This window comes from Anopheles aquasalis, chromosome 2 (assembly GCF_943734665.1).
Source record: "Anopheles aquasalis chromosome 2, idAnoAquaMG_Q_19, whole genome shotgun sequence".
NCBI classification, from domain to species: domain Eukaryota; kingdom Metazoa; phylum Arthropoda; class Insecta; order Diptera; family Culicidae; genus Anopheles; species Anopheles aquasalis.
The window spans coordinates 69,334,455-69,350,646 of record NC_064877.1 but is presented as its reverse complement, the minus strand read 5'-3'; the positions used below and the strand labels follow the sequence as shown (position 1 = coordinate 69,350,646).

Genomic DNA, 16,192 nt, shown 5'->3' with positions numbered 1-16,192 from the left:
AACGGAGGCACCACCAGCAGCAGCAGCACCAGACGGAGAGAGATCGGACGTTTTTGCGGACGTATCCGATGGAACGTGATGAGGCCAATGATCCTTCTTCCGAGAAGCGCCGGGATGATCAGCATACATCTCGCCGGAGGGTATTTGCTGTTTTTTTTTCTTCGTTCGGTTACCGGGTTCGCGAGATCAGATGGAAGATCCTCGGATCCTAGGACCAGCGACCGGACGGTACATTCTTGCTTGGGGCTTAATGTGCCAGGATGATTTCGTAACATCATTAGCGATCCGATTGTGCCCGGGGGTCTTCTTTGCAAGACGGAATCCCCTACCAAACCGACGGGCGGAGAGCGGATTACTTAATGTCAAACGATCATTTGTTCGTTGCGTTATCGGTTCGCGATCGTGGTTTTGAATTAAAGTTGATGAATTAAATTGAAACTGATAACAGTCTATGCTACATATAATGGCCAACAGATTGGAATGAGACGAAAGACCGAGGAAAAAGCTTAAATCAGTAATTGGTTTATGTTAGCATAATTTTGAAAACAATTATTGCTCTGCAACCGCCTAACCATAAATACCAAACAAAGATGACGTATAATTTTGTTCTAGCGTATATACTACGATATTTCATGCCTTAGTCTATTTTATGAAGCTGAATAAATACGATCACAAACAAATGGTTGCTGTGTGCATTTGATTTTCTAGGCATCGGCACCGACATTAAAAACGGTGACGCATTCGTCGAACCGAGTTCGTCGCTTAAACGGACAAGTCTTTTGAATCGTAAAAAAACGGCTAAGTTTTTGTGATTTGTTTTTAACAAAATATCATCCTATATGTATGTTTGCAAATGCCACAATAAACTACAACTTTTGAAGATTATTTGGTCATATTTTGGAGAAAATATTTTATAAACTTACGTCCACGGCATCAAATTTAGAAAGGCGTGTCTGCATGAGGCTCAACTTTTCAAAAATCAATATCTTTGTCCGTTTTGCTTCGATTTATCCAAAATGTTTACACAATAATCTTGAGAGAATAAGCATTTATGGAAAAATGTAAAAAATCACACACTATGTGTAATGTCACTAAAATATGTATATACCTTAGCCCCCCTTAAAGTGCGAGTCTACAAGATACATTATCAATTCTTGATTTGATGAACATATGTAAATGGCGATCAGTAATTAGTAGCCAATAAACGAATGCTTCTAAACTCAAGCATTTGTTTATTTGTTACTAATTACTGAAATGTTCGAATTGTTTTTTTAAATAGAAACATTTTCCGTTGCACAAAGCTATTTAAAAACAAGAGTCACTGCTTGCTCATACTTGAAACATAGAATCACTCAAATTGCATCGTTGAAATGTCAGTATACATGGTCATTAGCATAAACTACTGAACAAGTGCTGACAACAGATTAGAAAAAGGACATGTGAATCGAAAGCCAACTAGCCTTCTGGAGCCAAACTAGTAGTTAACCCCTTTTTTTAAACCCATTTCATCAAGCACTGGTGATTCCAGGTTCAGCTGTATGCGTAACCACCAATCGTCAAGCATAAACAATTCAAACCCTAGACACCCCTTGGCCCCCCCGTCGGTCAAGGTATCTCTAGATTACACGCGAAACCGATCAGTTCTCCAATCTCGAGCAAACCAAACCGATTGCGTCACATGCGCTCGACCGTCCGACCGCTACGAACGCTCGGCACCCTCCAAACCGAACTGACCGACCGAAGCCGCTCGGTACACCTGCCATCAAGCCAAAACCTACGGTCGTATGTTCGAGCAATTTATGCAACACCTCATAAATTAGATCTCCTCAGTGGTCGAGTGGTGAGGGCGCGCACGCACGCACGTACGCACGCACACCCTCACGAATCGAACCAGTTCCACTGTGCCAACCACCGCTCTTCCCACCGATGCCGTACGTACCTTGATGTCCTTTAGGAAAAGGCTATCGCTAGCGAAAGTGCTGTTGAGGACGGAGGGTTTGTTCTTGACGCTCGGGAAGATGATGCCACCCTTGCGGGACACATTCTTGGCCGTGCCGGTACCGCTCGCAATGTTGACGCTGTTGCTTTGTGTCGTGCTGCTGGTGCTGGTGCTCGACGAGGTCGTGCTCGTTGACGAGCTGGATGGTGAGGATGAGGCCGAGGAAGAGGACGTCGGGTAGGTCGTCGTGGGCAGGGCTTCGGTAAAGTCTTCCACGATGTATCTGCATCGATTAGGAAACCAAGGGAGTATCAGTTCACCTGTGATCGAGACACCACTGCTGAGGTCCATGCAGCGCAACCTTACCTGTTAGGATCATACTCCACCAACCGATCGATGGTCGGATCCATGAGGAGTTCGGCAGGGACGGGCCGTTGCGCCAGCACCGCCACATCATCCTCCTGCTTCTTCAGTCGCTTCTCCACCATATCCAGATTGTTGATGATCAGGTTCGTCTTCGTCTTGAGATCGTGATGGATCTCACCGATCGCACGCTCCTGGCGCTGGTTTTGTGTAAGAAGTGCATCCGATTTCGGCACCAAATCATCGACCGAACTCTTCGTACCGACCACCACATCCCACACTTCGTCCATCTTCTCCGACACCGACATGATGGGGCGGATCTGCTTCACCAGAATGTCAATTTTGCTCGACTTCACGTACGGCGGCAGGGTCGAGGTGGTCGCGTTGTAGCTACCAAAGTTAAGCCCATGATCAACAACCGCATCGTGCACATCGTTCAGCAGCGTGAGCGTCTTGCCCAGGTTCTCCGATACCACGTTGATGTGGAACTGAAGCTTCTTGTCGATGCCCTCGCTGATGGTGCGCAGCTGACCGAGCTCCTTCGTGATGTGGCCCATCACCTCCGAGTGCATCGCCTTCGTGATCTCGGCCACGTTCATGCTGACCGTCTTCCGTTCGCTCGCCTCCGCATTGATATCGTCGACCGGTAGGAAGTTGCTGTCGATCTGGCTCTTCAGCCCGTTCAGCTTGCTGTCGATGTCGCTCACCTTCTGGTCCAGCGACACCAGCCGGCTGTCGAGCGTGTTGGTGGACTTGGCCATCCGCACCCCGTTCGGTCGGTCCGCTCCACCGCCGTCCACGTCCACCACCGACAGCTTACTGTCCAGGGTGCGTAGCTTCGAGATGACCGAGTCCGTCTTGACGATGTTGTCCGCCACCTTGCTGTCGAGTGACTCGACGCGGCGCATCAAATGCTCGACCGCCTTATCGAGGTTGTCTATCCGCTGCAGTTTACCCTCGAGCGTCGACACGACGACCTCGAACACGTTCAGTAGCTGTTGCTCCCTGTGGAAAGAGAGAGAGAGAGAGAGTGAGCGTGAGGTGAGCAAAAGTTGCCACTTAATAATGGTCATTTCAAATAATCGAAGGGTACGCGACAAGCCGCGCCCCTTATGTAACCTCCCATTACTCTATTTTTAATTCCCACGTCCCCGGCGTCCATCGGCTACCGTTTGCTGCTGCTCCGTGACCTGTTAAATCCATTATCAGCACGAAAAGGGATGCACTGAGCTTCCAGCAACCAAAAAAAAGTGAACGTTTTTCCGGCAAACCGGCCGGGGCCAACATAATTTAATTACAAACGTGCGCCGGCCGCACTTTAATTAACATGATTTATTCATGTCACGCTGTGGTCCAGCAACGGGGCGACGACTTCCCGCTGACCGTCACCGAAAATAAATATCGAACACCACCGTGCCTTCGGTGGCTTCCCTGTCATTGGAGCCGAGAATGGTGCGAAGGAGAAAATTGGAGACTGAAACACCACTGAGAGGAGCACTTTCATCCTTCCTTTCCTGCCAGCGGGGGGCCAGCGGACTGGACAGATATCCTTTCGATCATTCGATCCGCTTCTGCTGCTTCCATCCGTGCACTCTCTTTCACTTTCATCGCCCGACCGACCGACAGCGTGATCGACACCGTGAATCGCGTGAGGCTCCGGGGCCGATTATGGAGAATCAATCTTGCCTTTTCGCGTGTGCGTTGCGGCCTGATATCGTTTATCAGGCCGCACTGCATGCTTCTCTTTTTTTGTTCGATTTGAGCTTTCGGTTGTATTGAGAATTGGTAAAAGGACGGGCGCGATCACCGTCTTTCTTTGTGACAAGCAGCGATCCTTTCCAATCCGGGGACACCACGCTGAGCAACAGATCGGATTCGTCGTCGGACCGCTCCACCTGTTGGTGCGCATTGCACATTTGGTGCAACTAATTAATCAATTAATTAGGTAAAGACATTAACATGCCACGGTAATTGGCAAATCGGAGATACAAGATCGGCGTTCTGCAACAGGTTGGAGTTTCATGTTGGCTTCGCCGATCGATTCTCGAGCTTTGGTCTGGCTTTGCTTTCCCTCTACTCGCACCGCATCGAACCTTTAGCTCGTGACGTTGCTACCGCGATTCCTTTCACGACGATTTTGGGGCCCAATAATAAGCTAATTGAGTTCCCTGGCAATCCACTCGCTTTTACGTACGAGCAGTCAGCATTCCCGGGTGCCAATTCGGTTTTGGAGCATTTTATGTTGCGAATGGAACCGATTGGACTCTGGAGCAATTGTCCGCTTTATTTCGGGACCGGAGCACTGAAATGAATGTCGATGGATTCCGGTGGATTAACGGAACGGATTAAGACGGAATTAAGAGCCCCCACGCGACGCCCAGTAGCACCGGTACCGGGGACCGGATCGCCACCGCCACGTTTTTGCGTAACTCCCGTCAAGCATGCCACCGAAAAATGCTTGCCGCGCGCGAAATAATTGACCGCGACCGCACACCGGGCTTGGTCAGCCCTTGGTGCAAGGGGATGTCATTGATCTCGGCCCGCCGGCCAGCCGGCCAGGCAATCGGGCGCGACATTCAAGTGTTGTTCAATCGAAACAAGCCGCCACGGGCCGGGGGTACGGGCGTACACGGGCGGTTTTTGGAGTTTAATTTGCCGCAAAATTTCTCTCCCGAGTCGACCGTGGATACCGTTTTCCGTTTAAGGAGGTTCTATCGATCCCCCCCCCCCCCCCCTTTGGTATGGTTGTCAATTAATGGCAAATGGTCCTTGTATGGGGATTGAAAGGAGTAGCAGCAGCAGCAGCACCAGTCTCTGGACTTTCGACTGGTCAGGCACGCCAATCCGACAAACAGACCGCCAGCGAAGTGGGAATTGGCAAAGAACGAACTCCCTCCGCACAGCTACGGCTCCTGTTGGACGCACGCCATGACAAGCTTCGGCGATCAAACTCCCAGAGACCCCAAGTGAGTCCCTCCTTTGCTGCGAACTGCGTTTCATGAAATTGCGTCCATGGCGGCGTCACTTCCAAACACCGTCTGCGGTCACGCGTGCGTCTAGTGGTAAATAGAATTCGATTTGGAAAATTGTACACACGCGTCTCTTGCTCTGACTCTTTCCCTGTGCCACCGTCACTCCACTGCTCCAATTTGATGGAACGAAACGCTAGAAATCGTACACCGGCACGGTGGAGCAGCGAAGGTTAATGCTGCTGCTGCTGCTGCTGCTGGTTCGGTGACGAGCTATCCGTGCTAATAGCGAAATAATTAATTTTCGTTTGGCGCACGCTCCAACCGGGACGGAGCTACAGGTCGGTGACGCCAAAACGAGGTGTTGCAATGCAAATTACACACGCTTGACAGCTCCGATGTCTAACGATCATCGTCGTGGCGGCGGTCGCAGACGGATCGTTATGAAATTCCTAATCACGAGGAGCACACCACCACGAACGCTTCGACGGCTAAATATTGCACTCATTGGAGTCACTGCGGTGCTGCGGTGCGCAGGATCTCGCTCTGCATCTTCAGTGAATCGCTCTGCCTCACCGTCCGTCCGCCTGTGTCTCATTAAGCTCACCGTTGACGGACGGACGGCAACAATGCGACGCCAGCAACGGCACCAGACTCCCACCAGATCCAGCTGTCACGAACTGCCGCGAGCTACGCGGCAGCTCCGGTTCTTAGTAAAAACGGACGCCAAAACGGACGCGTGAAAGGTTCTTTCACCAAACGGCCACGTGGACGTGATGGAGATGGCCCGGGCCGATATATGGACACTGGTGTGCCGCGTGCGCAATTTCGATCAACGTGCGGGAGCAACAGGAGCCCCGTCGCTAGGAGTAGCATTATTTAAATTCGATCATTGCCAGACATGAATAATGCATAGCATGGGGCCTACTGTACTGCTCCAGAGCGGGAGTGTTCAGGAGTGAACGAACCGAATTTCCAATCGGTGCGCCCGGTGCGGTTTGGTTCTATTCGTGCTGTGAGCAACGACTTTCAGAGACAGAGACCGTACACAAGGGAAGGTGAGAGGGGATGGCGGGGGGGCAATCAAAACGATCGATCGTTTGGTGGAGCCGAGGAGTGTGCCGCAATCACCAGCAACCCGGTACACGGCCACGGGTGTCGTGATGTGGATGGTTGGTTTCCACATCAAAACCGGCACTGCTGGGCTGCCGTGCCTGGGCTGCCGCGGCCGCAATTATGTCGATCGTCTAGGGAATGGACAAAAAAAAAATGGAAAGGAAGACTCCCTACTGAGGGTGGTGGTGGGAGGGGGGGAATAGTGTTGCTCTACTTCGCTAGCTCGCTAGACGCACGCGGATCGCGCGCGATCTAAGGAATGGAGGATGCATGGTATTAACAAGCAAACAAGCGAATCGGTTAGATCGCTTCAGTCGAGCTGGTTCTCACACTATCCCTCTGATCTACTTGCCTGGAAGCTGATCTCGCTAGAAAGTCTAAAGTTTGCTTTTTTGGGGCTTATAACGACAAGATGTTGCGGTCTTCTCCTTGGTCTTTGAGATTCGATTAAATGATTCGGTTGATTCAGCGTTATTTTCGTAGAATAGTTCACTAATTGTTCTTTAAAAATATCGTACAATAATACCAAGATCTCATTATATTCTTGAAGCAATTTTAAATCAAACTTTGAACGATTCTTGAACAATTCTAGATGATCCAACTCCTATAACCCACAGTAATCAAACTTGCGCCATGGCTACACAATTAATCAATCAATCATCGGCCTTGAACCTTATCGGCAGCCACTGTCCCTGATGTCATGTCCTCCACTCAAATTACATCCAGATACTACTGCTCCGATCGAATCTATTCTCTTCCAACGCACCACAATCGATCCACCTCCGTATGCGCGAGCGGGCTACGATTGCCGACGCTAGAGCCAACGCCCAATTAACCCAATTATCCCACGCACGCACCCGTTGCTCGCAGTGTGGTAGCTGCTTCAAACGATGCCAGAGGTGCACTCTAGTGGTCGACTGTAAGATAAGCGTCCGTAGCTTTTTCACACCTCGTACAATATCGCCCGAAGCATTCGAACAAACTCAGTCCGAAAAGCTCCATTGCTCAACTGATCGAACGAACCCACCGAAAGACATGACCTACCGGCCCGGTGCTTGTGTGACGTAAGCGTGGCGTCAATCGTGGCCATACCAGACATTTCGCACTATCAGCCGCAGCCGCGCGCCTGCTGCCATTGTGGTCCGAAATGGGGAAGAATTCACGTCGAGAGAGGTGGGTGGTGCCTGGGAGCTAGCAGGTGGATGTGGATATGAGATTTGGGTGTGGGTTCTGTGCTGTGGAGTGGCCATAATCACTTCATTAATCCACAGGTGGTGGCCCTCATGGTGGTGCTGGATGGCCTCCAATGGTGGGCAGCAATTACGCTTCTCACAAATCGGCCAATCTGGCGTTGTTGTTTGCGCGGACACCACGAAGGAGTTCCCACAAGAGTGCATAATTGTGCGTAGCTCAATGGTGGTCGTCGTGCAGGTTCTGTGGCTGATGGAAGTTACTCGAGAAGGTCCCCTCCATTATTCAGAGTCCAATACAGTCGACAACAAGGAACAGGGAACGAAATCTTTGTGCTTGAAACTTGTGCTTTGAAGCGATTGAGCGAGATCTGCGCGTTGTAAGAGACTTCTTCCAATGACGTCACACAGGAATCATTCGCAGGAAGAAGATGAAAGAAAAAAGCGATCTATTCACTACAGATAGTACTTAAAGATCGGATAGTGTAGCCGTTTGTGTAGCTCGAGGCATTGTCATGGCCATAACCTGTACCGAAGTGTAAATATCAAACCCTCCGATCACCGCCTGTACCAATTAGGACACAATAGTAAAGGCCGCGAATAAATAGTAAACCATTAAACAAACAATCCCTTCTTGGCGTCACACCGGTCACTTGTCACTTGAAAGCGAATTGGACCACAACACAGCAGCGACCTAGCGCCCGGATTGGACGTTGATTGTGTTCAAGAGTGTCCCAAAAAAAAAACAGTGGAGTCTTTTTTGCGACGACGACCAAACAAACAGAACGATAAATCATCTTCCTCGAGGCTACCCGTGCTGCCGTACCTGGACACCGACTCGCCTTCGAGCGTCCAGCACACCCACCCTTCGTTCGTTGAAGAAAGAGATCGTCGAATGCGTCTGTCGGCTACCAGGTGACGTGCCACCACGGTGGAGGCTCGGTCGCTGGACAATAGGGAAAACAAACAAAACTCTACAACACGACGCGCCACGCCACGCAAAACCCTGTCATTACGGACCATGATCCGCCCGAGGTTGGTTTGGTTGATTGGCAGCTGGTTCCAGGCCAGGTGTACGGTGGCGGTGGTCTCCTGTTCCGGCGTGACCACCATAACCGTGCCACGCCACACCACGCCACAGTGCTTGTTTGCATCCGTTCCGTCCGCAAAAGTCACGACACGACACATTGGCGCTGCATTGGTATCGCATCACCAAACAAATGAAAAGGCGACACGGCGCGGGGGCGTAGGTAGCGGCCACGGGGAAACCCTCAGGGGTGCGCTCGTGCGACTGTCGCGAAAATGTCAAATGTTGGAGGGCACAGAATGGCGGCAGCATACGCGGGGGCAGTGTGGTGATCAATCAAATGCTCAATTGTTCCCCCCCCCTTTGGTGTACGTGTGGTCCGGTGGTACAAGTTTGGGTGCAAGTGTTGCCGGCAACTGACTCCCTGTTCCGTTGAGTCGAGATCAATCACAAATCGCGCCACCGCCGACGAGCTGTTTGATTGGTTTGTTTCAATAGCCAAAAGCCACCAAATTGGCGCTGCTATTGGTCGGTTTTCAATGCATTCGCTTTGTGTTGTTGGTTGCTCCAGATACGAGTCAAAGATGTTGGTTCTCGCCACCACCACCACCACCACCACCACCACCACGTTACCTCGGTGGACGCTCCCTAAGGTGGTGGCCCTATTTTGCGGACCAAATTGACCGGCCCCGGGTCCGGATGGTGTGAAGGGCGCATACCATCCTGGGCAGGCACCGTTGGCCATTATTCAACCACGCGTCACCTTCGGTGTCCCTTGGCACCTTCATAGGGCGCCGAGTTTGACGAAGCAATTGGCCGCTCTGTGGTAAGGAGATCATTGCAGCGTGTTAATAGAGGCCGGCGCTGGCCCCTGGTTTACCGAGCCGGACGTACGTCTTGTTGGAGTAACTCATTAGGGACCGGCCCATTGACGCGCCCCCTTTCTGTTTATGCCACCGCACGATTTCACACGACTTGGCCGGACTGGCGAAGCGAAGCGAAGGTTCGCTGCAACTGACAGCTTCGTCTCGTCCATTCGCCAAGCCGAGGCCAAAGATCAATTGGAGGCGGCTGTGAAACCACAATCCGTTGTTCCTGCAGCCTGGTGGGGGGGGGGGGGGGCGCTAGCATTTTGCATAATTTTCTCCTTTCCAGTCCAGTCCGGCCACGCACACGCACGCAAGTTGCGGTCACCGTTTTCACCGCTTATCGACTCACGCACCTGACATCCGATCGATCGAGGTGCGATCACCATCGTTTACACCTACCACGTGGTGGTTGGTGGTTCTTCGATTCCCACAGCACACCGAGACCCGAACCGGGAGAGAGAGAGAGAGAGAGGGAGAAAGACACCAGGATTTGAGGAATTTGGTCATCTGGTGCGTGTGTGTCCCTTCCGCTCACCCCCCCCAGGGGGAGCACCGGGGACACGCTCGCGATGGTGTGAAACGATGAATAAATCAAAACCGAAATGAAGTGTTTATCTGGGGGACCGGATCGGGATCGGAACTCTCGCAGGCGCTGGTTTAGCGACATAACGGCCTGACACCCGAACTACTTAGTGTCGAAAACCATTCTGTGAGGCCATTTCATTTCTGGAGCAACCGTCTCCTGTTGTTGTGGCGAACCGGACCGACGATCGCCTGAAAGCGATCACCAACCACCGGATTCCGCTGGTCTCCCTGCCGCCAGACCGCGGAAAGTGCGGAAATGTAAATGAGAGAGAGAGAAAAAAATGAATAATTAAATCCGCTTCCGTCCGTCCACCCGTCCGAAGGTCGATAATGATGATGATGATGATGATTATGGCACGATAGCGCTGGCTGCTGCTGCTGCTGGTGCTGCTTGCATATAATTCTATTATCCTTTATAGACACCCTTCCAGGGGTCCATTACGCGCCCCAACGGACCACTAATTAGGGGAACCGTTTGGCACTTTCTGTCCGCAGCCCATTACGGATCGGTTGGTTGGGCGGTTGGTTGGTGTGTGATCAATCGGTCCTGCAATCTGTTCGGGCCCTCAGCCCTAGAGCCACGGGCGGTTCGATGAGGATTACAGCTATTAGCTTACATCGAAAATCCGTCGCCCACGGCGCAACCGAGGGCCCATTGCAGTTTGCGTTCCCGTTGCTCAATTATTCACCTGGCCTGGCCTAGCCTGGGCTGGGAGGGCTATTTGGAATCGAAGGGGAATTCGTGGATGGCCCTTTTGAAAGGCCGCACCACGCCACACCGCACGCTACGTGGTTCAATTTGTCGGCGGCCTTAAGTGAACCAATCGGAACGGATTGGATCGGTCCAATTAGCCGGTCATTTCTCAAACGGACACCGGGGCGCGAGGAAAGAAAGTTGCCACCGAAAGGGGTGCGTCCGTCGGTAGTGGTAACCGGGAACCGACTCAATCTACCAGTCGCAGGGCCATTACGAAATGATCGAGTGCGAGTGTTTGCTGGCTGCTGCAGCTGTTGACATTTGCCGCGCTGACGAGGGAATTTCGGCAGGGCACCGGAACCAGCCGCTTCGCACCAAGAAGACCAACCATTTGCGTAATCATCCGGTAGGTGGGGGGAAGGACTCGTGGATGACTATTAAAAGTTGCATAAAAGTGTGACATTGAGGTGCGTTTGAAGGTTTTTCCCGTAAATCACCGGCCACCGGGGTGACACGTTTGCAATTTCGTCTTCAGTTGGTCTGCAATTTCAGCTCCGAGCACGAGCACAAAACACATCGTTTACGTTTGCGTTTGCGCTTGCGCACTCCAACAATGGCAGGGAGAGGGTGCAAAGGATTTTTATTGAATTTGAAGCTCCCGCGTGGCTGCGTGGCCCTGAAATCCGGATCCAAACACTGTCGGGTCCAAAGTGAAGAAGCTCGCGAGGTTCGAGATCCCTCGCGGTTCGGTTCCGCTGGAGTGACCGTGGCGCCGGTGGTGAAGGGTCACGCAAATTAGCAACATTTCTAAGCCAAACCATTAAGCGTCACTAATCGGTGCGAAGCCAGCGGCCAGCTTCAGCGCACGGTGACCGATCAACCGCACAAGAGGAAATGATTATCGGATCGTCAAATCACGCGGAGGGGCACCATGGCTCAGGTTGGCCGCCGTCGTTGAGGAGTGGAAAAAAAAACACAAAAAACGCGTCTTCATGGCGTGATGGCGCGATGAAGATGACTACTCTACTAATTAGTGTTTGCGAAAAAAAAAACGAAAAAACGACGGGGGAAAAAAATCTCCGCGCCACACGGATAAAGTTTCCAAACCGATACGAAAGGAACGGGTCGGAAAAGTGAATGTTACGATTGCGTGAGAACGCTGGAGAGCCAGGGGAGGGGGGCCAGCATCACCATTCGCCCGTCGATCGCGCGGCCGAAATCGATATCACTTTTAGCAATTTGCACGCTTGATGCAGTTATGAAGCCTCTGCCGATGAGTGTCCTTCAGATCGAAGCCATCTTTCAGCAGGTGACAGCTAACGTCGCCGTGTATCGGGATGTGAACCTCTAGCGATGAGCGACTGCCTGTTTCGGTGGCCTGTTTCCAGCGTTTGAAGGGATTTTGCGTCGTTCAAGGTTTTCCGCCATGTCGCTGCGGCAAATAGAACGTCTTTAGCGCGTAGCGCAGTACTCGGCGAACCTTTTTTCTGAACCCGGCAGTCATAAACCGAGGGGGAAAAAATCAGTCACTTATGTCGAGACGCCAAGCGCGATCAACTACTCCATTAAGCGCCTTATAAGTATCCAGGAAGCCAGCCTTGTTGCGTTATCCCTTACATGGTGGTAGCAGCAGCAGCAGGTGGCATCGTCAGGTCATTGTCATGTTATCACCGCGTGCGTGCGTACGATCCGATCGTTGATCGCCACAGGGGGGTGCATCCTGCGTACGATCTACGCAGGATGTCGACAGCACCGGCGTTGTGCTTATCGCAAACATGACAGTGCCGCGGTTTGTGACTTTGACTCGTTAATCATGGGTTGCTGGCTGGCTGTATGATGAGCTTTTGATGAGTCTGTCCACTAGCTTGGCCATGAACGACGCACGTGACGTAATCGATGGCTGCCAAACGTTTGACGCCGCGCAGATTTTGTTTTTGGGGTCAAAACATTCTTCTCAGGGAAAAAGAGCTGATCATCAACCCCTTCTTCTACTGTACTTTCTCGCCTGTTCGGCGTCTGCATCGAGAGTGAAAGGAATTCTAGCGACCGCGAAGGTTCACGATGGATCCATTTTCGAAATTAATCGCTTTTTTTCGCTTACACGCAGCTGGCGTTAGCTTGTAAAGTTTGTCAGCATCTGTCACCGTGACACCTACTCGTGAAACTCACGTACGCACTCAGTTTGCTCGAAGTTAATCCCTTTGCACGACCTGTGGGCCCTTCTGGTGTCACCCCACCAAACACCAAACCGCCAGCGAAGGAAAAAGGGCCAAAGATTGGATTGAGTTGCCATTAGTCGCCGGCCGTAAGCCTGACCTGTCAACGGGTCGATGACAATTGCGACCAAACGGTGTACTGGCCAAGGGTGGCAGCGACGGTGGTTGCTCCACCCGCGTGAGGTTGACTAATTGCCTAATTTTGTGCCCATGTCCATGTCATTCGTCGCGACTCACGTGTGACCACAGCCTGACTCACGCGGAGTCACGGATTTGGGGCGACATTGGCCACGCACGCACCCCTTCGCACACAGCCGCCACTATGTTTACCAAAGTGATCGGTTCGAGAAGTGGCCCCTCGACGGCCACACTTTGCGATCCAGAGTGGTCTGCTCTCCGCTGCTTGATGGGCTATGTTTTAGCTTCACAATATTTCAATTATTTCTTTATTCCGAATGCCCACTAAAAGATGTGGACGATAGCTTCACGCGGTCATGGCTAGAGAGCAGGGCTGTCATCGAAAGCAGAAGACACTGGCAGACCGGTTGCCATGCCTTCGATTCGATTCAGGTGACCTCGGACAGCTTCACGGATGATGGATTGCTGTGCAAACAGTGCCGGGGAAGTGCGTCCCAACTTATACAAAGAAAGCAACGAAGAAAGGCAATGGAATAGTGGGATGATGCGTGTCCAGCGCCCGCTTCCCGAATCGTCCGAAGGCGTAGGTCAACGTCGAGTGTTCTCCTGGTGGACTCGATGATTCCAATGAAATTGACCGCCGTGCTATTTTCGCTAATGATCATCACGCACGTGTGGGCAATCGATGTGGTCAAATACGTAACATTTCCATCAGCAATGGGTGTGTGGGAGAGGCTTTTCACCGAGAGCAGTGGCTTGTGGTTCGCCCACCTGCAAATGGAGGGCACGCAATTGACGCAATTGGCGCACTGACGAGCTATTCAACAGCGATCTTCAACGATCTTTATCAATCGGGAGTGATGAAAGTATGATTTAGACACAACAAAAAAAAATGGTGCTCACTCTCTTGGCAGCTGCCTCACACAGAGACGATCAGATAAGGCACTGACGGCTCGAGCCAGAGCTTTCGAGTCCGAGAGATAGTGATCTGGTACTGACCACACTTAGAGCCGGAGCTGCGGAGTGTAGTTAATCATTGCGAATCATGAAACCGTGCCTTGGGTATCGCATGACTGCCGAGCTGATTCACGCGCCGAGACTGGCGAGGACTCAACGCAGCATGGAAGCACGCCGCACGGGACCACGGGATTGAGATGTCAGACGAAATGGTGACTCAAATTTATCACCGAACCCACCGTCAGTCGGAGGAGATTTGGACCACTTTTTCTTGTGAGCCATTCTTTTTTCTTTTAGGGTTTAATCTTTATGGACCATTTGCACATTCGTGACAGCACTCGCCGTTGCTGATGCAGATCGTTTGTAGATATCCTTCGGGTGGTATGTGTATGGCTCCCCTTTTTTGGTTCAGTTGCTGCTGCTGCTACTTCAGGGCTTCCACATGATCAGCTGGACCCGCCTCGCGTCGAAACAGATGGTGTTCTATTGTAGGATTTGATTTATGCATTTTTTTTATTCTTCGTCGTCCACGTGTAGAATGACCCAAACTGGTAAGCGCAAGCGTGGTGCCAAACTCTGGTCTGGATTGATCTATTTTCCCGCTCCGCTCCGTTACCGATATCATCGCCCACTGACCTATGCGCACGCACAACAATGTTGTTGCGTTAAGGCGGCGAGGCGGACAGTGGCCGGTGCGCTCCGGGTGGGTGCTGACACAGCTGCATTCTAGCCCTTTCAATCAATGTCAACTCGAATATACTGGTGAATATAATCAAATAATAATCTAATGGTGAAATCGGGCAACATCACACACATATGCAGCAGCAACACAGCAACATTTGCGGTCACATTCGCTGTGATTGATCGCGAAATGTCAACCAAAGAAGGCAGAACCTGACTGCTGACATATCGCTTAAGGTGCTCAAAATCGCAAGGTGGCTGGCTGCTGGGTGCCGTTGTTTTTTTTTTTGCTTCTCTTCTCGCGATGACCTAAATCCCGGCGTCTCCGGTGGCACCTTTTAGGTTCATTCTGTGAATCCATTAGCACTGGCCGTCACGTAGCATGTTTCGCGTGCTGTTTTTATGGTACCGAAGCATAGATATGGCCCCCAACGATCCTGAAGTTTTCAACCTTAAACAAAACCAAAAGTTTCGCCATCTTATGCGCCACTCTCTGTGGCGATAGTCTGGCGAGGAAAATGAAGACCCAGCAAACAGTTCCGGTCCCTCCCGCGAGTGTCGCGACGAGTTCTGCGACAAAGAGCCACCTGGAGTAATGTTTGCTCAAGAGTTCAACCACCTGGCTGGCGGCTGGCGTGTGGCGTGCGGAGGGATTATGTCTCGCGGAACGGGGCAGGACCGACCTGGGGAAGGAATTATGAATATTCATCCGCAACTGGCACTGACACTGGCATCCCCGCCACATGAGGTTCGCACAAACCGTTTGCTCGAGGCAGTTTGCGCCCGAAGCGATGCTCGAGGATGAGCCACGGATGGCAGACTGGATGCTGGGGGGAGAGATGCAGGTCAGGAAACCTAAAGCAGGATCCGGTCTAGCCGAAGCCTAGACGAGCTGGCAAGTTATTAAACCGGCGACTTTCGACTTTAGACGACATTACACGCTGCCGCTCACACGGGACACTACAATTAAACTTTCCATAGACCACTCTCGGTCGATCGAGCGACGTCCGGGATGGCTCGATCGACCGGAGCACCGACCAGGGAACGTATGATTTGCATGCCAAGCTACCTTTCGGTGCAAGTGGATCCGGCAGTGCGCTAAAGTTGCTTCTCGCAAAAACAGACGGTGGTGGTCTCGAACCACGCATGACACGCAGCGATGAGGTTGAATGAAGCCGGTCTTTCGAGCGGCAAAAGTGAAATTATGCTCCAGCAAACTACGGCGCATCGATTGGCGAAAAATTGCGCTCTTACGCTAACCAAATCGTCGACAACCTAAGACAGCGCGTGGTGGAGCACGATCAAACAAATAGAGAGGAAGAAGCAGTTATGGGGGGCTGGCGGGGAGAGCTATGATTGCTCGCACCCCAACATGTGACACACCACCTCGCGCGCTGGCTCCAAAGTCACTAACAAGCTGATAGATTAATCGATTACCAGAGCCA

The 16,192-nt window shown here is 51.6% G+C and overlaps 1 protein-coding gene across 2 annotated transcripts in view; it reads right to left on the bottom strand.

The window, feature by feature from the left end:
• LOC126573201 (uncharacterized) overlaps positions 1–16,192 on the bottom strand; it is an 88,403-nt gene that overhangs the window by 5,667 nt on the left and 66,544 nt on the right. For both annotated transcript variants that reach the window (XM_050233157.1, XM_050233156.1), the window contains exons 3-4: positions 2,306–3,307; positions 1,940–2,222 (exon numbers count right to left, since the gene is read on the bottom strand). In XM_050233157.1, the coding sequence (XP_050089114.1) occupies positions 1,940–2,222; positions 2,306–3,307 (1,285 nt within the window). The remainder of the gene's footprint in view (positions 1–1,939; positions 2,223–2,305; positions 3,308–16,192) is intronic.